Raw genomic sequence first — 23,528 nt, forward strand, 5'->3', positions numbered from 1 at the left:
TTAAATTCACTTACTGGTTTTGAATTATTTATATTCCTTATTTTAAAATTAATATTTTAATCCACTCTATTTTTTTTTAAAGCAGGCTTCACACCTATCATATAGAGCCCAGCGTGGGGCTTGAACTCATGATCCTGAGATCAAGACCTGAGTGGAGATGAGGAGTCAGATGCTTAACCGACTGAGCCACCCAGGCACCCCTTTAATTCACTTTAAAGAACTAGTAATATAAGATGTTAGGCAGAAGAAATTCTGTATTGAACACTCCTTAGAATAGTTTTAAACTTTATTTTGAGTTAATCAGACCCAAGATAAATTCATTGTCCACTGTGCTTTTCTAAGTAATCATGTGCTGTTTTGAACCCTGCAAGTCATTAAAATCATTGCCTTTGTCAGTTTGGTCATCATAACTGTTTTCTTTCCAAATATTTTTGGATTTTTATTTAATTTTTGGCTAAGTACAGAACAAAAAATTGAGTTTTTCAGCCAGGAAAAGTCTTCAGCACTGTAAGAGAGTAGTCACTAAATTATCAGAAAGCAAGGACTAAAAGTAAGCCTGTAACTCCTTAATGCTATAATTTCTTATCAGGCTATGTTCGACCCCATTCATGGTCTCTCAGAACGTTGCGTTTGATTTTCCCAGTGATTGTCTTCGGGAGTTCTGGAACAAATTCCACCTAATTAATAGAGAAACATACTATGAGACACTTGATGCCACTGTGACAATCCCAGTTGTCAGTACAATAGGGAGAGCTTTCATGTAACTGGCGAGTTTGGGTCTGGGGATGTCTAGTCTAAACTCATTGAAATTCTTGTGTTTATCGTCCAGTTGACATTGGACCTACACCAGGAGTTTTTAGTGCAGAGGCTATATGCTTTGTCAGAAGAATATAATAAACCCCTTACTCCATTGCTTCTAGTTGAAACTAGACCTGGGCCTCTACTGCCCTAAGGAAATAGAAGCCACACCTAAATGCACAAAGAAACAAGTTAATTCTTGGGTTTTGGGCTTTAAAGAGCTGGGTCCTCCCCCTTTCGGAGGGAGAATTTTGATACTTAATTTTGAGTACAAGTTTCCCCTTACGCCCATGGTAAAAATCCTCTCTTTGTTTCCCTCCCTCAAGATGTTACTATTTTAAAATTTTCTCAAACAACGTTTTTCTGAAAATCAACTGGTGACTGATTTAGTAAATTTAATGGAGAAAATATAGCTAGTTCTTAGGTTGAAGTTAACTACTTTTTGGTTGCAATACCAATTGAAATGGAATTCTCATCTTAAGGATCAATATCAACCAACAGTATTCCAGGATGAGTAGGAAAGAAGTTGCAGTGTCTTCTCTTTTATACAGAATTATTCTTAAATCCTCCCTTGAAGTTTTCAGGAAAGATTCCGTTTTTTTGGATAACATCTTTTTTTCTGAGCCTTAAGTTTGGTCAGTTAATACATAAAGGCTTGCGCTTTGAAGAGTATTATGGCTTGAGAGTACCGATAGCTGAATCAGGGGCTGTCTTTAAAATTTTTCCACAGTTTTTTTTTTTTTTTCCCCTCACGAAATGGGACTGATTAGTCTTATAAGGATCCTTAGTAGTTATTCAGTATTGCAGAGCTGGTCAAAACTAGTTTATCAAACATCTAAGTGTCTCAAAATAAATTTTTTAAAGCAAAATTGTTAGGACTAAGCAAGTTGGAATAGGTGTCTTCTACTTATATAATGAGCTACCATAAAGTCGAAAGCTAATAAAATCTATGTACTCAATAGCTTAGACCCTTGTTTGGTAACACACTTAACTTTTGGGCAAAAAATACTTGCCTTCCTTGGATATTTGTAAGGTGCAGTTGACTTTTTCACATGATCCTGAAGTTCAAGAGTTAATTTCTCTGGGTTGGATGATTTAAAGGGTGCAGATAAGACAACAAAAGCTTTCACTACCTGCAGGAGAAAAGTCAATTTATATCGATGTTTGTTTTTCAGACACGTCAGGAGTTTGGAATCAATGCTGAACACAGGTACTTATAATTATTTGTTAACAGCAGCTTGAGTGATGAATGCAAATCCAGAGATCACCTCTGAACACAGCTTGGGTACAGGTGGGGTTTGAGTGGTTTGTGAGTGTGAGGAGTGCAGTGTTTCAATAAAGCTAAAAAGTTGAGTTTTATTTACATGTCACACATGTATTTAACATTTCAGTCAGACTAGTCCTAAATATTATACGGGCAGTCCTTGATTTGCAGATGACCCCTCAAACCTACACTATTAGATGTGTGTAATAGGGAGACAAATGGAGGTTCCAGAGAATATGGTTTTAAAGGGACTTGAGGAGGCTTGGTGGAGGGATTTTGTATGCTGGGAGATGAACTCTTGGGAAGGATCGATCTACCCGTAAAAGGTCTTTTTTGCCTAATATTTCTTGCTTCTCTTTGGAATACTATTCAAAACCCACCAATTAGATAATTATTGAGATTAGTTAATTATAGTTTAAGTTATTAATTACTCATACATTGATTCCAATTGGTATTTACTTCTAATATTCAGATGAAACCAACTATATGGAGAGAATGAGAATATGGTAGCAGGAGAAAAGTACTTTGGAGAATGGAATCCATTGGGTGTGGAGGTGGTAATGGAGGTTTCAGTATGGGGTCCATAGAGTCACTGCAGAGGGTCACTGGTGTGTAAAAGGCATCAGAGAGGGCATCTGCGTGGCTCAGTCGGTTAAACATCTGCCTTCTGCTTGGGTCATGATCCCAGGGTCCCAGGATCGAGCGGCACAGTGGGCTCCCTGCTCAGTGGGGAGCCTGCTTCTCCCTCTTCATCTGCCACTCCCCCTGCTGTGCTCTCTCTGTCAAGTAAGTAACTAAAATCTTTTTTTAAAAAAAGGTGTCAGAGAAAGAGGTGTGGGAGGATGCTGATATACAAACTGTTTTTGAAATTTTGCTATTACTGAGTCTGTAAGAAACTTCCATGAGGAAAGGAAACATCTCCCTTCCATACTACATGGCTTCCTCCTAAAACTGAGGCTGTTACTGTCATTCCCCAAGTTCCTTTTCATTAGGTCCTGGGTAGGCTTGTGGGACTTATTTGGGAACCTGGCCACAGTCTCCTATTTGCATTGTTTCTGTGAGAAAATGCATTCTGATTTCCATGACAATCATACGTACAGTAAAATCTGCTTTTTCTTATGCAGCATCTGTTCTCCCCTTTTAGTAATGGTACCCTGATTTTCCTACAGAGTATTACCCTAACCTCTCTCTGGTGGTGTTGACACTAACTTCTACCTTCAATGACCAGCATATGATCCTGGTCTGTCCAGTGAGCATATACGATTCCCTGGACCACATTGGTTAGATACATGATCTAAGATAGGCAAATGTTATTCTGGGAGTCGCTTGAAACTGTTGGTAAAGGAACTGTCTCCTTTACTGGTTGTGAAGCTATGTACGTTTGGAATCAGTTGCTACCAAGTAGGAAGAACCTGCCCGAATGGAGCCAACCTAAAGAACAACAGCCAGGAAATGAAGAGAAAGTTTTGCTAACTTCACATGAACCCTCGGATGTAGCTGTTGAAGACCTTACTTACGTGTGAGCCAGTAAATTCCTTTTTTTTTTTTTTTTAACTTAAGTCACTTTGAGTTGAGTTTCTGTCACTTACCACTAAATGAATCCTAATACATCCCCATTGGAACACAACTCATTTGTAAAGTTGAGTAACCGGATGATGGGTATTGAGGAGGGCATGTGTTGTGAAGAGCACCGGGCGTTATACACAACTGATGAATTGTTGAACGCTACATCAAAAACTAATGATGTACTGTATGTCGGCTAACTGAACATAATTTAAAAAAATGAAGAGAAGGGGCACCTGGGTGGCTCAGTCATTAAGCATCTGCCTTTGGCTCAGGGCGTGATCCCGGCGTTCCGGGTTCGAGCCCCACATCAGACTTCTCCGCTAGGAGCCTGCTTCTTCCTCTCCCACTCCCCCTGCTTGTGTTCCCTCTCTCGCTGGCTGTCTCTATCTCTGTCAAATAAATAAATAAAATCTTTTAAAAAAATGAGAAAAAAATAAAGTTGCGTGCCTAGTATACATTTTTGGCACATGTGTGCTTCATCATGAGAATTACATGACTACTACTTGATTCTCCAGAGGAGTCAAATGGATAGAACTGGAAAATATGAAATTGCTAGTTTAAGGACATTCACTACCTCTCCTCTGATTGGATCCGGACTACTGACAACAGCTGATTCAACAACTGCTGGGTGTTCAATTAGCGCACTCTCCACTTCAAACGGCCCAATACGGTACCTAGAAGAGGAAAAGAAGCCCTTGATCACTACATCACCCAAGTAGGAGATCCCCCCTGGCAATCTGTTACTCTCTAAGAGTGGCAGATGTACAAACCCAGAAGATATGATGACATCATCAGCTCTGCCAACAAACCAGAAATACCCATCATTGTCCATCACTCCTCTGTCTCCAGTGACATAAAAATCCCCTCTTACTGTGGCAGCAGTTTTCTCTGGATTGTCCTAGGAATCAAAGATGACTTTGGACATTAATTTGGTCAGATAGAAAAAGGTGTATGACACCCATGAAGTGACTAGTACCTTGCACATTCTATTTCTAAAAAATTCATTTTTAAAAAAAAAGGCAGTTCCTACTGTAGAATACCAAAGGTTCAAGAATATAGTGAAAAGGAAACCCCTCTTGCACCTCTTCTGCCCTGTATCGCCCCCTCCCTGCCCCCTGCAGCCTGCCTAGTTGTCTTTTCTGAGGACAAGCACAGCAACTTGTTTCTTACACATAGAATTTAATCTTTACAAAACTCTTAGGAGATAGGTGATATTCTCCCCATTTTACAGTTGATGAAATAGACTTGGATTTTGTGACTTGCCCAAGGTTACGCAGCAACATATGGTGGATATGAAATTTGGACCCAAGTCTGTATGACTCCCTATACCGCCTTTCTATTAACTTGTGATGAGCTCATTCTACGTTTTTGTACCACATATTCAGAGAAGAAACAGAAGGGCCATGTGGACTTCAGTCTGAGGGCAATTTCCCCTTCTTTGCCAGGTGGTAGGATGTTGCCATTTTCATCTACAATCTAGAATGAAAGAAACAATTTAGGTTTCTAAAATTTTCTTTTTACAAAATGAAAACAGGTTATGAATAGTTGTACAATGACTAGCAGAAAACTGTAAAACATTCTTCTTTATTGAAATAGTCAGATATTACCCACCTGGACGTCATAGGGTAGTACTCCTTTCCCCATTGAACCCGGTTTAATTTCTTGTCCTTTTTGATTGGCACAAATTATTCCCTATTGAGAGAACATGTTTTATATAAGAATGTAAAAATTCATTTTCTGTAGCTATTTATATCATGACAATATAAGACTCAGTTTTGACTGGATTGATTTTCCCATGCTTGTCTTCTGGACACACACACACACACACACACACACACACACACACACACACACTATTTTAGACCAGTACTTCTCAAACATGTGTGTCAGAATCACCTGGAACATTAATTTTCAAGCACAGGTTGCCAGGCCCCATGCCAGAGTTTCTGATTGAGTAGCTCTGGCTTGGGTGGGGTGGGGTGTCTGAGGATTTGTGTTGCTACCAAATTCCCACATGCTGCTGCTGCTGCTGCTGCTGCTGGTTTTGGGGCCACACTTTGAAAACTACTTCTTTAGACTAAAGATCCCATTTAATGCACCTTGGGATAAATTCCCCACTGGGGCTCTCTGGGGTCCTCAGTGCTGCTGAGAAGATGAGCCACTTGATTCTGACCCTATCCAACCCCTAACACCTCTGAGACTTCTCCTGCATGGGTAGAAGACAGGAAGACTGCAGGGAATAATCCTAATTCCCCTCTGGCCAAGCCAAACTGGGCAGTTCAGAGGTTTTGGTAGTCACTGGCAAGGTAAGGTATTCTGGGAAACTACATAAAAATTTAGAGCACCAAGGGAGCTCTTTAGGGGCTCATCCTGGGGTAGAAAGGCCCCCAATATGCTAAGCTTAAACTTTGCCCATTAAACATACCACTTCTGTCTGTCCGTAGCCTTCATACAGTTCCAGCCCAGTTTGTGCCTTCCACTGTTCCAGCACCTCTGGGTTGAGTGGCTCCCCTCCTGTCAAGCAGTGTCGTAGCTTCTTGAATTTGTATCTGCAGACACAGAGTCTCATGGGGTCTTTGGGGAGAAGAAATCTGAGTGGCTTTCATTAAAAAATTATTAGGATGTTCTAGCAACAAGCAAACGAGCTAGGAAAGGCAAGTCTTAGGAAGGTTTGTTCAGCAAATATTTTTGAGCACCTACTATCTTACCAGATATGGTTGTAGGTTGTGTGGGGCATATTTGTGATTAAAGTAAATTTCCTGACAGAGCTTGCATTTTAGCAGGCTGTTAAAGGAGGGGTGAAGGTAAGAGAAAATGCTGATAATGATCTTAAGCACTTATTATGAACAAAGTGATAAAACAACTAACATTAATTGAGCATTTACAGGACTGTGAGGGCTTTAGGAGCATTCTCATAATCCTCACGCCCTATTTTACAGATAAGGAAATTGAGGCTGGGAGAACTTAAAGAAGTTGCCCAAGGCCTCATGAAGGCCTGAGCTGACTACTCTTCCCCTACCATTTGTTGGGTGTCTAATCAAATAGGCCACTTACATTGAATTCTCAACACAAACACATGAGGCAGCTCTTAATCCTCTCTTGTGGATGGAATTAAGGGAGGCTTACTTAGCAAAGTCATCTCGAATGTCTGAGGTACAGAGCCCCACTTGTTTTCACCACTGGCCTTACTACTCTGCTTCCCGCTTTCTCAAGTGAGAAAGTCTGGAACAGCCTGGCTCTAATGTATTGAGGGTCCAATGGGCAGGACCAGAATTGTGCTTATTCAAAATAATGCTTGAAAGCCCTTGAACTACTCTTGAGATGTGAGCAAGATGCTCACATTTTGAGGGGCACCTGGGTGGCACAGTCAGTTGACTGTCCGACTCTTGTTTTTGGCTCAGGTCGTGATCTCAGGGTTGTTTTCTCAGGATCTCGGGTTCGTGAGATCGAGCCCTATGTCAGGCTCCATGCTCTGTGCGGAGTCTGAGTTTCTCTCTCCCTCTGCCCCTCCCCCCATGTGCTCCCTCTCTCCCTCTCTGTCAAATAAATAAATTTTAAAAAAAGATGCTCATATATTGAGGGCCACAAGGGCGTTGACCCTGACTAGGATAAGAGAAGGTTCAGATCTGCTTTATTTTGTTTCATAGCACTCTCCCTCCTGGACATCCACACGTGGGGGGGTAGAGGATGTGCCAGTCTGCACTACTTAAATTGTTACTACTTACATTGTTTCTCTCTTCCTTTCTGTCCTCATGTATTCAATTCATATTGGTTAAGTAAATGTACATTGCAAGTCCTCTAGGGGTTCAGTTGATTTCAATAAATTGATTATAATCTTCAAGTCATAAGACTTCATTAGCTTTTCTTCAAGGCAGTATAAGTGCAGTTGTATTTTGGAATGGAGGGGAGTTAGTTCTCGGACTGTAGGGTTCTGGTTGTCCCTGAGAAAACATGGAGTTGCCCCTAGAGGCTATCCTTAGGGACAACTGGGAGGTGATTTAGGCAGTATCTGGAGACATATTTGACGGTCACCAGGGAGGTTCCACTGGCATCTAGTAGGTGGAGGCCACATAGAATGCTACTCAACATCCTACAATGCACAGGACAGCTCCCGACAGCACAGAATTATTCAGTCCAAAATGTCAATAGTGGCAAGACTGAGGAAACCTGCCCTGAAATGGGGAGATGTGTGATGCTGGACTGCAGCTTTTGTTTGTGCTTCAAATGGAGATTTCCACTCAAGTACCTTTTCAGATCTTTCTGCACAAGCATCCGGTACACAGTGGGAGCGCTGCACAGGGTCGTGATGGGATAAGTGGTGAGCGTCTGGATGATGGAGAAAGACAGTTGTCAGAAGCGGTTGATTAGAGGCCACAACTAGAGCTGACGTCTGCAACCCCTCATCCTCTTTCATTGACATGTTTCCATCATATGATCACTACTAGGAATAAGAAAGCAAGTATTTATTAGTTGTCACTAGTGACTGTATGTCTGTTGGGAATTTCCAATTATTGGAAAGAACATGTGTATCTTACAGTAACAGACATACACAATCAACTTCAACAGAAAGTAAATTGTTGAACTTGAGACCAGCCCCAAAGTATGAACTGGTTTATTCTACCTTAGGGCTGCAAATTACCTTTCATGGTGGAATTTTGAAACCCCCTGCCTGGGGCGTCTGGATGGCTGCCTTCAGCTCAGGTCATGATCCCAGGGTCTTAGGATTGAGCCCCGCATCAGGCTCCCTGCTGCTCCCTCTCTCCCCTGCTTGTGCGCTCTCTCTCTCTCTTAAATAAATAAATAAAACCTTAAAAACAAACAAAAAAAGAAACCTTCTGCCCATATATTTCTACACAGTACTCACCCTGGATGTAAATTAACCTACCAAAACCTTCCAACACTTTATCTATAAAAGACACCAGTCCCGGGGCGCCTGGGTGGTGCTGTTGGTTAAGCCTCCTACTCTTGGTTTACACTCAGGTCATGATCTCAGGGTCGCAAGATTGAACCCTGCATAGGCTCCGCAATTAGCGCGGAGTCTGATTGGGATTCTTTCCTCCTCCCTCTCCCTTTCCCTCTGCTCCTCCCCTTGCTTGTGTGCTCTCTCTCTCTAAAATTAAAAAAACAAAAACAAAAACAATCCCTTTGAGTGGATTGATTAAATGCATCAGTAAGGCCATTTTTCAGGACTTTCCTTAACTGTTTAAGATTTGATGGGCTCATTTTACCTCCAGCTCCTCACAGAAAAATAATGACCTAGGCATGTTAAATCTAGAGAGATACTCATGTTTTAGATGTGCTATATCTAGAGAGATTCCACTATGTCACATAATGAATTGACAGTTTGTATTAAATTTAAGCATTTGAGAGAGTATTTTCAAGATGTATTTCTAGGCTATCTGGATTGTCAAAGATCAAGAAAAACTTTTGATTCATAGGTGAGCCTTTCTACTATCTGTACTTGCTCCCTGGATTCCAGCTGTTCTTAATAAGTGTAAATGCATGTAACTAAGAATAGTGTAGTTCTTAGAGCATTTAAAATACACATACTATCTTTGTAAAATAAGAGTATTCTTATTTTAATAGACTTACTTAATATAAATGCCATATATCTTAATACATCTTATTTAGTATGATATTAAATAAGACTATTAAAAAAGAATATATTATATTTATTACTTAAATATTATATAGTATTTACTGTTTTATAAAAAAGAATATTCTTATTTTTAAAAATGCAGGATTTAGAACTGCAAAGTTAGTTTATCTACTCAGGGCACTTTGTAAACCTGACATAAGGATCCTAGTTCTTATGTTACCCACCATTTCTGTTAAGACCCTCAAGCCATCTTGTCAGACCAGTTAGCAAAATAACAGGGTGAGTATAGCTTTTACTCATACACAGGTGTGGTGTTTAATAATATGTATTTCATTAAACATAATTGGTTTTTCATGGTTGAAAAATAATTGGCCTGAATCACATCTTTCTAAAGGCTAAAGAAATCGAGCAATCTGATACCTCAGTCTAGCTGTGTCTGGCTAAGAAGGAGGGACATACATGGTCTCAAGACAAGTATTGGGTTCTGAGAATTAACAAAGTGAAAAGCACAGGGTGAGGGGAGAATGGAAGGAGCTACTCTGGGAGAAAGGTGACCCCACCTTCAGTCTTCTCTACATAGGGTTTTGGATTTATCATCTATTGTTTTTGTTTCACGGAATCAGAAATCAAAGATTTGTTTAGACTTGAGTCTTGTAATCTGTTATTCAGAACCTTTAGAGTCCTGAATAGTTTGAAGCATGAGAGTGTTGTGGGTGTTCCTTCTCTGTTAAATACATTCAAGAGCCAAATCCCCAGAGACTTCATTTTTTAGAAAGGAGTGATTTCCACAAGCCCAGGAAACTGTATTCTGAAGAATCATTTCTTTGTGGTTTTGTCAGGGGGTGGGGTGGGGGGAAGACAAGGGAAGGATGTAGCTAGAAACCATGACTTACATCCAGGAAGGTATCAGTGTCAAACTGGGCCATCTGATGTACAAAGACACAGGCTCCCTGAAGCCAGGATGGAAACACACTGCCAATGGCAGCCTTGATCCAACCAGTGTCAGACATATTCCATATGATATCTGAGGACTTCAGGTCTAGCCAATACCTAAATGATATGGAGAAGCAACAAGACAGACCAAAAAACCCCAAAACAAAACAAAACAAAAAGCAGAAAAGCAAACAAACTGGAATCTTTGAGAACTGGCTAGAATCTCAATGGCTACAGAGAAGCGTCAAAAGAGAGAGGCCCAAAGGCAGGATGAGTGATTCTATCTCCCACTTGTGTTAGAGGACTTTCTCAGAATCTAGGTAATCTGAAAGTAGAGAGGGAGGCTGGGTTTGACATGATATTTGTTCATTAATGCAACAAATATTTATTGTGCAAATATATGCTAGGCACTGTTCTCCCTAGCATAGTGAGTGAGATAGACCAGATATCTGCTCTTACTTTAGCAAGACAGATAGTGGATAAGCACACAATAAAATGAGTAAGAATATAAATCAGTATCATAATTTCAAATAGTGATAAGTGCTCTGAGGAAAATAAAACAGGGTAAAGTGATAGTTTCAGGATACCTAGGAAAGTCTTTCTAGGTGGGTGAATTTACCTGGCAATGAGAAGGAACCAGGCATGCTGTTGTGGAGATGGGGTCAAGGTTGGTTCCTGTATATCACCCTGTGTATCATCACACAAGTGCACTCCTTAATCCCATGACCTATTTAACCCATAAATTCTTGCTTGATCCGCTGGTGAGATGGTGCCATTTACTGAACTAAGGCTGGGCAGGGGCATCAAGGATTCTGTTTTATAGATGTTACACTGGAGAAATCGAATAGTCATCCAAGTGGGGGTGTCAGCTAGGCAGTTGAATATACACGTTGGCAGCTCAGGGGAGAGTTTAGCAAAAACGGTTTTCTTCCCTACCTTCCACAGAGGGTGTACCCAATTCCGAGGCTGCTCTGAGAGTGCTGGGCCATCTTGGGAGAGCCTGTGGTCCCACTGGTGAAATAAATGGCCATTGGTTCTTGACTTCCTGTCTCCACACAGCTATGCTCTGCAGAGGCAGATCTGTAAAATATGGGTCCCAACCCAACATGGTGGCTGAAGATGGCAGACAAGTTTAACTCTGAGACTATATATATATATTTTTTTTTCTCTTTTCCTTTGCTACTTGTGCCCTCTTAATATCAGAAAACAGTTAATAGAACAAAACCTAATCCAAAGCCTCCTTGAAAGGAATTTCTCAATAAATCTTAAAGGGATTTTGGAGATCAATGCAAAGCTTTAACAACTCATTTCTCTCTCTTTTTAAGCACCACCTCTGTATAAGCCACATTGATAACCAAGATGACTTTCAATATCAGTGACAAAAAGATGTGTATTTTATTTACTTAAATATTTTTTTTCTAAGTGCTTTTTTTTAAATCTGTGATTTTTAAAAATCAGTCATGAGTCTGTGAATTGTTTATTAACATTTCAGGAGGTTTTATGATTTAAAGGAAGATCCTTTGGCATTTGAATCAAACTTTTTAATACTTTTTATTCAGCATCTTCATCACTGGCAGACACAGCTAGGTGCTTACCATATAGCATACCATTCTTCTTCCTTGCACTGATAAAACTCTGATTTTGTTCTGGTATCAGCAGTTATATGCTTCAGGGGAGACCGTTCCTTATATAGCTCCAGGAGTTGAATCTTGATTATCCTAAACCAATCGTGGTAATTCTCATGCCAGAGACTGATTTAGGAATGGGCACACATACAGTTACAGTCAATGAGATTTAAAGGCTTTATGGAAAGGATTTATGTTTCCTTAATACAAATCAAAACCACAATGAGATACCACCTCACACCTGTCAGAATGGCTAAAATTAACAAGTCAGGAAACAACAGATGTTGGCAAAGATGCCTAGAAAGGGAAACCCTCTCACACGGTTGGTGCGAATGCAAGCTGGTGCAGCCACTCTGACAACAGCATGGAGGTTCCTCAGAAAGTTGAAAAAAGAGCTACCCTATGACCCAGGAATTTCACTACTAGGTATTTAGCCCAAGATACAAATGTAGTGATCCGAAGGGGCACCTGCACCCCAATGTTTCTAGCAGCAATGTCCACAAGAGCCAAACTATGGAAAGAGCCCAGATGTCCATCAACAGATGAATGGATAAAGAAGATGTGGTATATATATACAATGGAATACTACTCAGCCATCAAAAATGATATCTTGCTATTTGCAGCCATGTGGATGGAATCAGAGGGTATTATGTTAAGCGAAATAAGTCAATCAGAGAAAGACAATTATATGATCTCACCGATACGTGGAATTTAAGAAACAAAACAGAGGATCATTGGGGAAAAAGGAAAAACACAAGATGACACCAGAGAGGAAGACAAACCATAAGAGATTCTTAATCTTAGGAAACAAACTGAAGGTTGCTGGAGGGGAAGGGGGATGAGAGGTTGGGGTAGCTGGGTGATGGACAGTAAGGAGGGTACATGATATAATGAGCACTGGGAATTATATAAGACTAATGCATCAGTGAAGTCTACCTCTGAAAGTAATAATATACTATTTGTTAATTGAATTTAAATTTAAAAAACCAAAAAACAAAAAGGAAGAAAATGTTTTCTTGTTCTCAGAAGAGTCATGAGGAAGGAATGCTGCATTTCTCCTCCCCACCCATCTTGTTTTCTGGACTTTGGATATTGTTGTGAAAGTATATTATATCTGGAACTACCCTAGGTATGTTGGAATCGCTGGGAGGGCGTGGGGTGCAGGAAGGGTAGGGAGGGATTAGTAGATACACTGAGGATGGCACGATGGAAAGATGACTGAATCTGGGTCCATGCTAACTTCATCGTAGTACTGAATAACCAACTCTCATTCCACTCTACCTCCGTACTTCTTATTTGTCATATAATAAAATTGTGTTGTTTAAGCCACTTATGCTTGGGTTTCCTAGTACTAAAGACAAGAGCATTCTCTAAATAGATAACAATAACAGTATCTGTATAAGATTGTCTGTATAGACAGCTTCAACATTTCCTTCCATCCCTGTGTAAGCATGCCACTCCCTCATTGAGGAATGGAGCCTATGTCCTCTCTCCTTGACTCTGGGCTGATCTTAAGGCTAGCTTTCATGGGTGGAGTGTGACAGAATTTCTTTGACTTCTCAGCTTAGGTCTTAGGCTTTATAGTTTTCACTTTTCACTGGGAGGAACGCAGCCACCATAGAAAAATGTTCAGACTGTTCTGCTGGAGAGAGAGACCATGTGTAGGCGAAGTGAGGTGCTTCAGCTAACACAGAAGCTTCAGACTTGCGAGTGAACCCCTTCTTGTGTCCTCCAGCTTCAGTCAAGCTGATGTGAAGAAGGACAAGCTGCCTCTGTTGAACCCTGCATGAACTTCTAACCCACGGAATCCTGAGCAAATGAAATGATTGTTGGTTTATTCCACTAAATTCTGGGATATTTTATAGCTCAGTATTGGATAACTGATAGAATACCTGAGAATTTTGGAGACTCGTGTATCATTTCCTGAGTTTAAGGAAATAGGGTCAAGGATGCTATTTTAATTCATCTTGATGATGAGTGAATAAGATTGTCATTAAAATGGTAAAGCAATGAGGATTAATATATAAACATACACTATATTGTCAAACATAGTTTCATGAAATACTAATATGATTTTCTTGGCAATTTGCCTTCTCCCCCCCAAAAAAGATCACTCAGTTATATTTTTCAGTATATATATATATTTTTTTAATATATATATATTTATATATATATGCATGCATGTGTATATATATATGTGTGTGTGTGTATGTGTATATTGTGTACACACACACACACACACACACACACACACACACTGAATTTGAGAAGAACCAAATTGGAATCAGAGCAACTACCCTAGGGACTAATCTAGGTGGGAGAAGATGTGGGTCTCCAAAGTGAGTTCTGCAAGGTAATCCACTGAAGATGAGAAGAAAAATAAGAATTTAAAAATTAGAAGAAAATTTAGAATTTTTTCTAATTTAAAAATTAGAAGAAAAATTAGAATTTAAAAAGAATTTTATTGATTCACCAGAGCGAATGGGATGGAGGGAAGGAGGCAAAGTAAAGAACTAGCAGGACTTGGAGATTGATTGGACTTGAAGGGTGAAGGAAGGAGGCAAGGCTGATCGGCTTTTAACATGGGCGACCGGGAGACTCACATGCTTTATCAACTGAGCCAGCCAGGCGCCCCTCAATAATTATTTTTAAAGATATTCTATAATTCAGCAATCAATAAAGAGCATCAAATTATGTTCATGGGATATATATATAGATATATATAGATATATAGATAGATAGATCTATATATAGTGAAGCTGGTGTGTGGGGGCTGGAGAAAGGGGGATTTCTTCACAGTATCTAATACTGTGGGGGGAAAAATACTATTATTTTTAATGTTTCTCAATCCAGTGTGGAACCCTTTAATGTAAGGCTTTAAATTTTCTTTTTTGTTTTACCAAAAGAGGACACATTACAATCTGTGGGTGACAAGGAGATTTTCAATTAGTGATTTCACTGTCTGACTGACTCTGTTTCTTTGGACGCCTGAGTTTTATCTTTCTGGATTTTTCAGAACTGATTATATGTTGATGGCTTCCAGATTTGTATCTTTAGGTCCTTAAGTCTGACACTCATGTATTGACCACCTGCTGAACATTTGGATGTTCACAGACCCCTCAAATCTTAATATGTCCAACTTTAAACTCTTTCTTCAGCTGATACTGCCCACCCATTCAGTCACCCATCTTACAAAGCAGATCAACTTTGACTCCTTCCTTCATTCTCTAAGTCCAATCAAAGCTTCCATTAGGTGATTCTTTTATGGGAAGGAGTCTGGATCAACTGACAGTATTGCTAAGTCCTTGGAGGCAAGGAGACTCCGAGATACAGTTGGAATTGATGTTATTGCTGGTACTGCAGATGAGGCAGGAGAAGATACTCACTGAAATAATTCCTGGAAGCTGAGCCACCCATTCTGGCTGCGTGGAGACACCAGGAGTTTGGTCTTCAAGTCAGGACATTCTGACATTATGGACTCCACTGCTGGGACCACCTCCTCACTGGCCACAATACACTTGGCCTTGGATGTTCGTAGCCGATAGAGAATGTCTTTTGCTCTCAGCTGGGTTGTTCCTGGCATGAAGACCAGCCCTGGGAAGGAGAGAGAGCCCTGAGCTGAAATAGAACTCTTGTCCCTTTGGTAAGATTATGTACCGTGGAAACAGGCTTCGTGCTTGGGTGAGGAATACAGCCTTTAGCTACTCCTGTCTTTGTCCCCAGGGACATCCCACAGGCCCCTGGTCACCAGGAGATCCTTAGATCAGTGGCTTCAGAGATTCTATATTCAAGAAAGTAAATTCTGGATCATCTAGAGAAATGTATCATAACCAACTCTACCAAGAGACATTACTATCCACATTTGCTTTGATAGAGCTTTGTGTTTAAATCCCAATTGCGGGGCTCCTGGGTGGCTCAGTTGGTTAAGTGTCTGACTCTTGATTTCAGCTCAGATCATGATCTCACAGTTGTGGGATTGAGCCCCCCATCAGGCTCCATGCTGAGATTCCCCGCCCCTTTCCCCTCTCTCTCAAAAAACAAATAAATAAAATCTTTAAAAATAAATAAATAAATTCCAATTCCATAGCTTTCTAGTTGTGTGACTTTGGACAAGCTTCTTAACATCTCTGAACCTCAGTTTCCTCTCTCGCAAACCTCTCTTTTTTTTCTTTTGGTAACACCCACCTCTTAATAATAATAATAGTTGCTATTATTATTCCATCATGGTTGTTCTTCATCTCAACTCTTATTTTTCTGTTCTTTGTAAGCATAGCTTCAGTCGGAACTAACAGTTCAGAAAAATCTCAAATTTCATTCTTTCTCTCTTTCTGCATGATTTAGAAATGTTAAATATTGGGGCACCTGGTGGCACAGTCAGTTGAGCATCTGACTCTTGGTTTCCGCTCAGGTCACGATCTCAGGGTGGTGAGGTGGAGCCCCAAGTCTGGCTCTGTGTTCAGTGCGGGGTCTACTTGAGATTCTCTCTCCCTCTCCCTCCCCCCACCACTTGCATGCGCATGCTCTCTAAAATGAATAAATAAAATCTTTTTTTTTTTTTTAAAGAAATGTTAAATATTGGCACTGACCTGTTCGCATACAAGCCACGTTTACAAGCCACCACTCTGGGATACGAGGCAGAATCACAGCCACTCGGTCTCCTCTCTTTAGGCCACAGGGCTTGGTGAGCACATTGGCAGCCTTTCGGGACAAGGAGCCCAGTTCTTCAAAGCTCCATTTGACCTCGTCCCCTCTGCCGTTCACCCACCACAGGGCTGGGTTGGCTGGTCTCTCTCCTGTCTGGCCATGGGCACATGGGAAAGAAAAAAAGCTTACATGACTGGTCTACCAAATAGATGGGACATCTGCCATTACTTCCCCTCAGTACCCGTGGTGGTGGATTCCGGTAAGAGCACCCCAGTTTGTCTTTGGGGGAACAACTCTCCTGTTGAATACAACCTAGGTGAGCAACCCATCAGGGTAATTGCCCACCCACCAGTGGGTGGCATGTGACTCATGTTGGACGAGTCAGACCTTCTCTCCCGGATTTTGAGTTTTCTGAGAAGAACCAAAAGAGAATATGGTTGAAACAAAACCTGTGTATGGGCTTTTGGTGCTTACGTATCTCCAGGAAGCTGTCCTTATTTCCTGGTCTTGCTGAGACTGACTGTCCAGCTTGCAACCCAGTTTTGTGAGCACTCCCTTGTCCAATAAATTTTTTTTCTTGCTTAACTTAGATTCTGTTCCATCCAAATAACCACAATTTGTGTGCTAAAGTTGATTAGGAACTTAACATCCTTTTTTTTTTTACCCAAAAGGCTGAAGTATGGGTTTCATAGGTAACAAAGAACAAAATAGTGGGCCTTTGGGGGGGTTCATCAAGTGATTGATTTCTGGAGGAAACTTCTCATATGATTCTACAAGTACACTGTCTATGCTGCAGAACCTCTTTGCTTTATGTGTTACCTGGGGAAAAAAATTACTTCTCCTTTCTTCCCCTACCTGGAATATCTGGAATGCTCCTTTTACCTTCCCTGGTTGGAAAATATTTCAAAACTTAATTTCCATTTTACTTCCTCTAGGAAGCTTTCCTTAGGCTCCCCTTCTTCTCCTCTCTGACTTCTCTGTGTTTCTCCAGCATTATGCTCAAATGCCAGATGACTCCATTGCACTGTATCATAGGCCCTGCTCTATGGGTATAAGCTCCCTAAGATCAGGGGCTGTTTCCTGTACCCTTGGGACTGGTGAGCTTGGATAAGGAGCTTAACTTCTGTGAGGTCAATTTCCTTATCTGCAACCCCCCCCCCCAGGGTGGCGATGGGGATTTGATGAAATAATATAGGTCAGTATTTCTCAATCTTTAGTCATCGGAGTATCACGATTTTTGCCAGATCTGTCTACACCTGTGCTATTGTTCTTTGTATTTTTCTTTACATTCACTCACTTTTCTTGTACACATTTACTTAAGAAGGAAAATGCATTTACTCGTCACCATAATTGGAGAACCAGTACTGCTTGTTAAAAGTAGGTTACTGAAAAATAAGTATATTAAAAACAAAATATGCCCAGAGATTTTCAACTTCTACCTGCTCTTTTGTTCAAAAGAGAGTTTAGCAAGTATAAGAGAGCTGTTAAAGATGTAAATGGATTTAAAGGAAGACTTTCCCCTCAATTTAATAGGAAAGATTGATTCAACATTATTTGAAACCTTGTATACCTTCTGAGGCACAGGTCCTTGCAGTGAATTTTGGTAAGCACTGATAGGTAAGTATCTAGCTCCGTGCCTGCCATGGGGTGGGGTCAGTAAGCAGGGACTTGACCTGAGGCTACAGTGCAAACATGCAAGGCTTTTTGCTTCATTCTTTTCAACATCTGATTCTTTCCTAATCACTCCAATGATGACTATCATTATGACACCAAAGTTCAAATTACTGTTTTTTGGATAAGCCTGTGACCAGCCCAGACAGATGAATAGAGAGCAAAGAGCTGCTGCGTGGGACTTGGAGAAAATGAAGGAAAAGAGGCAGGATTCTTTAAGTAACCACTGTAAGGGAGACCGAGGAGGCTCCAGAGAAAGACAGCATGTGTAGTTGTGGATCAAAGATCTTCCCTGGGGAGAGAGGAGAGCAAGGGGAAAACAAACAAAGGAAACCAAGAAGGATGAAAGAAATGAATTAAGAGTGGTAAATGGACCACGGAACAAGAAATGGAAGCCTGAGATGTATGTGGATACCAAGCATCTAATAGAAGCCTGTCATGCCATACCTTCTCCTTTTGGGACCACTGGTCCAGCACATCCCCAGCAAAGTTAAAGTTCTTAGGCAGTGACTTTTCACAGCGATTTATGGCTTCAAAGTCAGCAAGAGTCAAAGGTGCCCAAAGCTGGTGATCTTTGTGAAGGTACCGGCCAGTTGGCTTTGCAAGCCAGATGAATCTGAATGTCTGGTAGCGGAAAAAAATCATCATGATTCCCGAAGGGCTTTGTCAACTGATATGGATGTGGAAGTTCTGCAGCCTGTGGGGATAGATGAGTGGAGAGCGTTAGTTTCTCCGGATGCTGTGTGGTGAGATTGGGAAGTGGATTGTGGCTGTGTGCTTCCCCCCACCCCCAGGGAAGTTGGGGAACACCTGGAAAAGACCCGTTCTTCTTTAGAGCTGTGGCAGTCAGCTTTTCACCAGTTTCCCTGCCACTGGCCTCTCCCTCTTCATTCTATGATCAGATTATACTTAAAAACAAAATAAAACCAATGACTATAGAATTGTCAGGCTCCCATCTTGTGTCCCTACCCTCTCCCCCAACCAAACTATAGACAAACAGAATATTTGCTGCCACAATGGACATTCAAGCCCCACTTCTGTCTGCCTCATGCTCTATTCTAACTGTATTTTCGAACTCCTCTCCTTGAATTTCCTCTTCCAGTAAAAGCAGTCCACTCACTTTTCATGAATGTCCATTTCTAGCTCTAAGATTTAGTCTGTCATTCCCCTTCCTTCTGGCTTCTCTGCCTTCCTTTCCCCTCAGTTCTTAATTATAATTGGTTAGGAACCTTGATTAAAGTCCTGCCTCAGCAACTTTCTGATGGTAGGACCTTGGGGAAATCGCATACCCTTCCAGCACCTCATTTTTCTCATCTGTAAAATGGGGGAGGGGAGGAATATAATACCTATCTCCTAGGGTTATTAGGATTTAATAAGATAATGTGTGTAAAATGCCCAGCATGTAGACCGTACCCTCAAAGTGTTAACTAATGCTTAAGATTATTTTCATTAGTACCATGGTGGCATAGGTTCATGAAATAGTTTTACTTCATTAATCAGGAGGCCTGGACTTGACTCTGAACTCTTCAAAACTAGCTTTGTGACATGGGTAAAGTCACCTTCCTACTGCCAACTGTAATTTAACATATTTTTTATAATACTGTTATTTCCTCCTCTGAATTTCCATAATATGCATCAATATTCCTCACGTGACAGTTTTCTACCTTATATTATTAATCGTTTTCAATATATGTGCCTTGTCTCCCTAACCTACCTAGATGGTGTGGGTAGAGGCTGTGCATTTCATCCTTAGCACTTAACATGACTTACAGAGCTGTCTTCAATAACAGAGGCCAGGGTTTATTAAGTGTTTGCTGTAGACCAGGCATTCTGCATTCCTGATATTATTTAGCATACATGACAAACCTGTGAGGTTGGTGCCATTATTATCTCTATTTTATAGACGGGGAAACTGAGACCTATGTAGACTTAAGTAACTTGCCCAAGGTCCTCAATCTCATAGTGGCAGAGGCCAGGTTTCGACCCATATGGTCTGACCTCAGAGCTTGTGTACTCAACCTCTCTGCTATTCAGCCTCCTTTGTGTTGCCTTCTTTGATAAAGGTTTCTTGCTGAAGATGAATACCCTTATCTTTTTGCCTTTCAGTCCGACTTAGTTGCCTTGTATGGAATGGAAAAATCTGCAGGTGCAAAGAGTGCCTGAGTCTGCCGCATGGTAATAACATAAACAGCGAAACAAAGGGTGCAGGGTGTACCATCCCCTCATTGTTGTTGTCAAACCTTCTTTGCTGCTCAGAGTGACATCTGGAGAAGCAAGAGGCCCATTTGGTGCAAATGCAATTTACCATAGCTCAGGAAGAGCTATTTCTAGCAATACCATTGGTATTAAAATCTCCATTATGTCAAGGAAGAAAGAAGAAGGACCACCTGGGCAAGCGTGGTGGAAGTAGCAAGAATAGAGAAGGGTGGGGAGAGGGAAAGTAGTGGGGGCCATGCTTATAATTTAGCATTTTGCTGAAAGTGAGACCCCTTTCTCTCCTAAACACACACACACGCACGCACACACACGCACACACATGCGTGCATGTGCGCACGTGCACTTATACAACACACATACTTGCATTCATACTTGCCTCTCTGGATGCCCTTTGCCTAATTGCTTAATATCTCCAAGTTTCATTTCATCTGTGCAATAAGAGTAATGGTAGCACCTTCTTCATTGGCTAGTTGTGGCGTTTAAGTGAGCACCTTAGCACGGTGCCTGGTGGGTAGCTAGGACTCAGTAAACGTTGCATGTTAAAAATCAATCTTCACAATTGTTTATGGCAGAGGCTTTCACTGTTCAATATCCCAAAAAACTAGAAAAGCTATTGGATTGGAGCCACCAACATTTTGGTGACTTATTTTTGCCTCTTTTAATGCCCTGTCACTGTGCTCCAGGCTCCAGGCTCAGCCCCCATCAGTCTGAAGCATTCTAGTCTTCACTTCCATCATTTTGACCTTTTTTGGTCCTGGTTTAATAATGAATTGGAAAAATTATCAAGACATGGGACACCTGGAACATTCTTGCTTCCTAAGGAGAATAGTGCAGATAATAGAGCAGATAGTTTTTAATGCAAATCTCCTTCATCTTCTCCTCCAAATTGAAAAATTATTTTTCATGAATTGTTCTGATTTCCCATACCTCCATAGATAAATTTGCCATATCATCAGATTAACATACCAACAAATCTAAAACTAAATATCATAAAATAGACCTGATCTGAATATACACTTCAGCATTACCTGCATTATGTGCATAATCAGTGAAATAGGTCTTGCATATGCAAACACAATCATTACTAATAAAATACTAATCAAGATATCACAGAGTAGGATTTTTCAATTAAACTGTAAAATTTTTTTGCCAGTAACATTTCTTCTTTCTATCTCTTTGGTCTGCTATTGATTTTCTGGGTAGATTTGTACAGATAGGCCTATAGGGAGACCATGAAACTCTGAAGAGCTGCCATTTTGCATTGAACACAGCCATTTCCTGACTTTGGATCCTGTGGGAAGTTCATATGATTCCAGGGTCAAATATGAGAATTACTGACTCTTAGGTCAAGACATTATCTATGTAGAAATTTGTATATACACATATGTAACAAAATATTTCCTGAAGATATCTAAAAGGTGAGAGAATTTCAGTAGGTGATTTCTAAAGTCTTAGTGATTTCCAGTGTGTTAAGGGAAACTTTACCAGTGGAAAGATGTTTGAGCAATTGGTATGCACTCAACACTGTATTTTTTATGCACCATCTTGTTTAATTCTCTCAACATCCTTCGGAGGCAGGCATTTTGTTTTATTTTTATTTTTTAATTTTTAGAGAGAGAGAGAGAGAAAGAGAGAGTGAGTGGAGTGGGGTGAGGGTAGAGGGAGGAGAGAAATAATCCTAAGTGGGCTCCAGGCTAGGCTGACAAGTCCGACATGGGGCTTGATCTCACAATCCTGAGATCATAACCCTGAGATCATGACCCGAACCGAAATCAAGAGTCCAGGCGCTTAACAGACTGAGCCACCCAGGCACCCTAGGCATTTTGTTTTACCTATAAAGTGACTGAGGTTCTGAGAGGTGAGAAGTTAACAAAAGCCATTCATGGAACACGCAGAACAAATTCTAGCCTGCATTTGTTGTCTCCAAAGCCAATGCAAGGAAATGCTATCACAGATTTTTGCTATATTTCTATCAACTTTAGTAAAATAGAACAGTCCATTTTCCTGTCAAAGAGACATTTATCCAGGGTTGAATCAGCAGTTATCCAAGTACGGCAAGACGATGGGACTCTTAGTGCTCTGTTCTATACATTTAAACACACTTTCACAACTTCTCATTCACTAGAATCACTTACATGTTACCACATTGCATTTTTTCCTTACCAGAAAATGGTATTATTGCTCCAGAAAGGGCTTCAGCTTCTTCACAAAGACTCAGCTCCGTATCTGCCAAAAAATTGGTTCCTTCCTTCTTTTCTTTTGGTGGCATCTATGCCATTATAGTCCCGAGTCTCTGGTGCACAGTTGGGAGGATCATAATCCTGTGGGAGGAGAGTTGATGTTTCTCTGGACAGCCTGTGGTTAAAGCAACAGCAATTTATAAGACACAGCCGGGAGGGGAGAGAGGAAATGCAGGAGCAACTTCCTCTTACGGTTCAGTGCTAAGCCCCAGCACATTAGCGGATTATTCTTGTCCATGGAGCTGATGATATCAAGATCCATACTGCTCAATGGCCTATTATCAGTCTCCCATGATTTTCAAGTAGCCTGGAATATTGGCATGCTTGACTCTGTGGCATAGCTGGATATAGCCTGGCATCCTGGCAAAGGACAGCTAATGGAATCATAACTGAAGTCTCAACTCATTGATTAGAGTAGATTATGAGAAATCCTTCAAACTCCTGGCTTTTATTGAGCATTGACTATGCGCTAGCCACTACAAGGTGTCCGTCCTGACATGATCTCATTTGGAAATAATTTTGAGACAGTGTTGCTGACTGGTTTGGACATAAACTTTGCCTGCTTGTACCTTTGTGCATGTCAGTTGCTGGGAACAGGAATTGAGTTTAGTGAAGTCTGTGCCTAAGTGTTGCTTGTCGATGACAGTGATCAGACAGTGACACTTTTCACCTTCAGTATTCATTGGTACACCACATGATATCCAGAAGAGTGTATCTCTCATGGGGTCAGACATCAACAGGGCTCCTTGGTCCTTTAACGAATGAAGTCCCGAGGCTAAGACCAGTTTGGTAGACTGAATAAAGGCTCTCCAAAGATATCCATGTCCTAACCTCCAGAAACTGTGAATATGTTAGCTTATCCGGGAAAAAGGACTTTGCAGAAGTGATTAAGTTAAGGACCTTGAGATGGGGAGATTATCCTAGTTTATCTTGGTGGGTCTGATGTAATCATAAGAGGGAAGAAAGCCCCT

At 40.9% G+C, this 23,528-nt stretch overlaps 2 protein-coding genes across 2 annotated transcripts in view; one reads left to right on the plus strand and one right to left on the minus strand.

Moving 5' to 3' along the window:
• Positions 1–23,528, plus strand: part of LOC148110514 (uncharacterized) — a 147,625-nt gene that overhangs the window by 4,064 nt on the left and 120,033 nt on the right. The window contains exon 2 of the mRNA XM_087869951.1: positions 1,974–2,008. The gene's annotated coding sequence lies outside the window, so the exon portion shown is untranslated. The remainder of the gene's footprint in view (positions 1–1,973; positions 2,009–23,528) is intronic.
• On the minus strand, positions 591–18,748 carry LOC123793858 (acyl-coenzyme A synthetase ACSM4, mitochondrial). The gene is made up of 13 exons (XM_045799875.2): positions 18,548–18,748; positions 16,372–16,582; positions 15,172–15,379; positions 11,097–11,240; positions 10,121–10,277; positions 7,875–7,954; positions 6,054–6,177; positions 5,240–5,320; positions 5,003–5,104; positions 4,399–4,526; positions 4,203–4,302; positions 1,812–1,931; positions 591–677 (listed from the first exon to the last, which is right to left on the minus strand). The coding sequence occupies exons 1-13, from the start codon at positions 18,746–18,748 to the stop codon at positions 591–593; spliced, it is 1,743 nt and encodes a 580-aa protein (XP_045655831.2).

Source organism: Ursus americanus, chromosome 2 (assembly GCF_024610735.1).
Source record: "Ursus americanus isolate L20-20 chromosome 2, mUrsAme1.1.p, whole genome shotgun sequence".
Classification (NCBI taxonomy): domain Eukaryota; kingdom Metazoa; phylum Chordata; class Mammalia; order Carnivora; family Ursidae; genus Ursus; species Ursus americanus.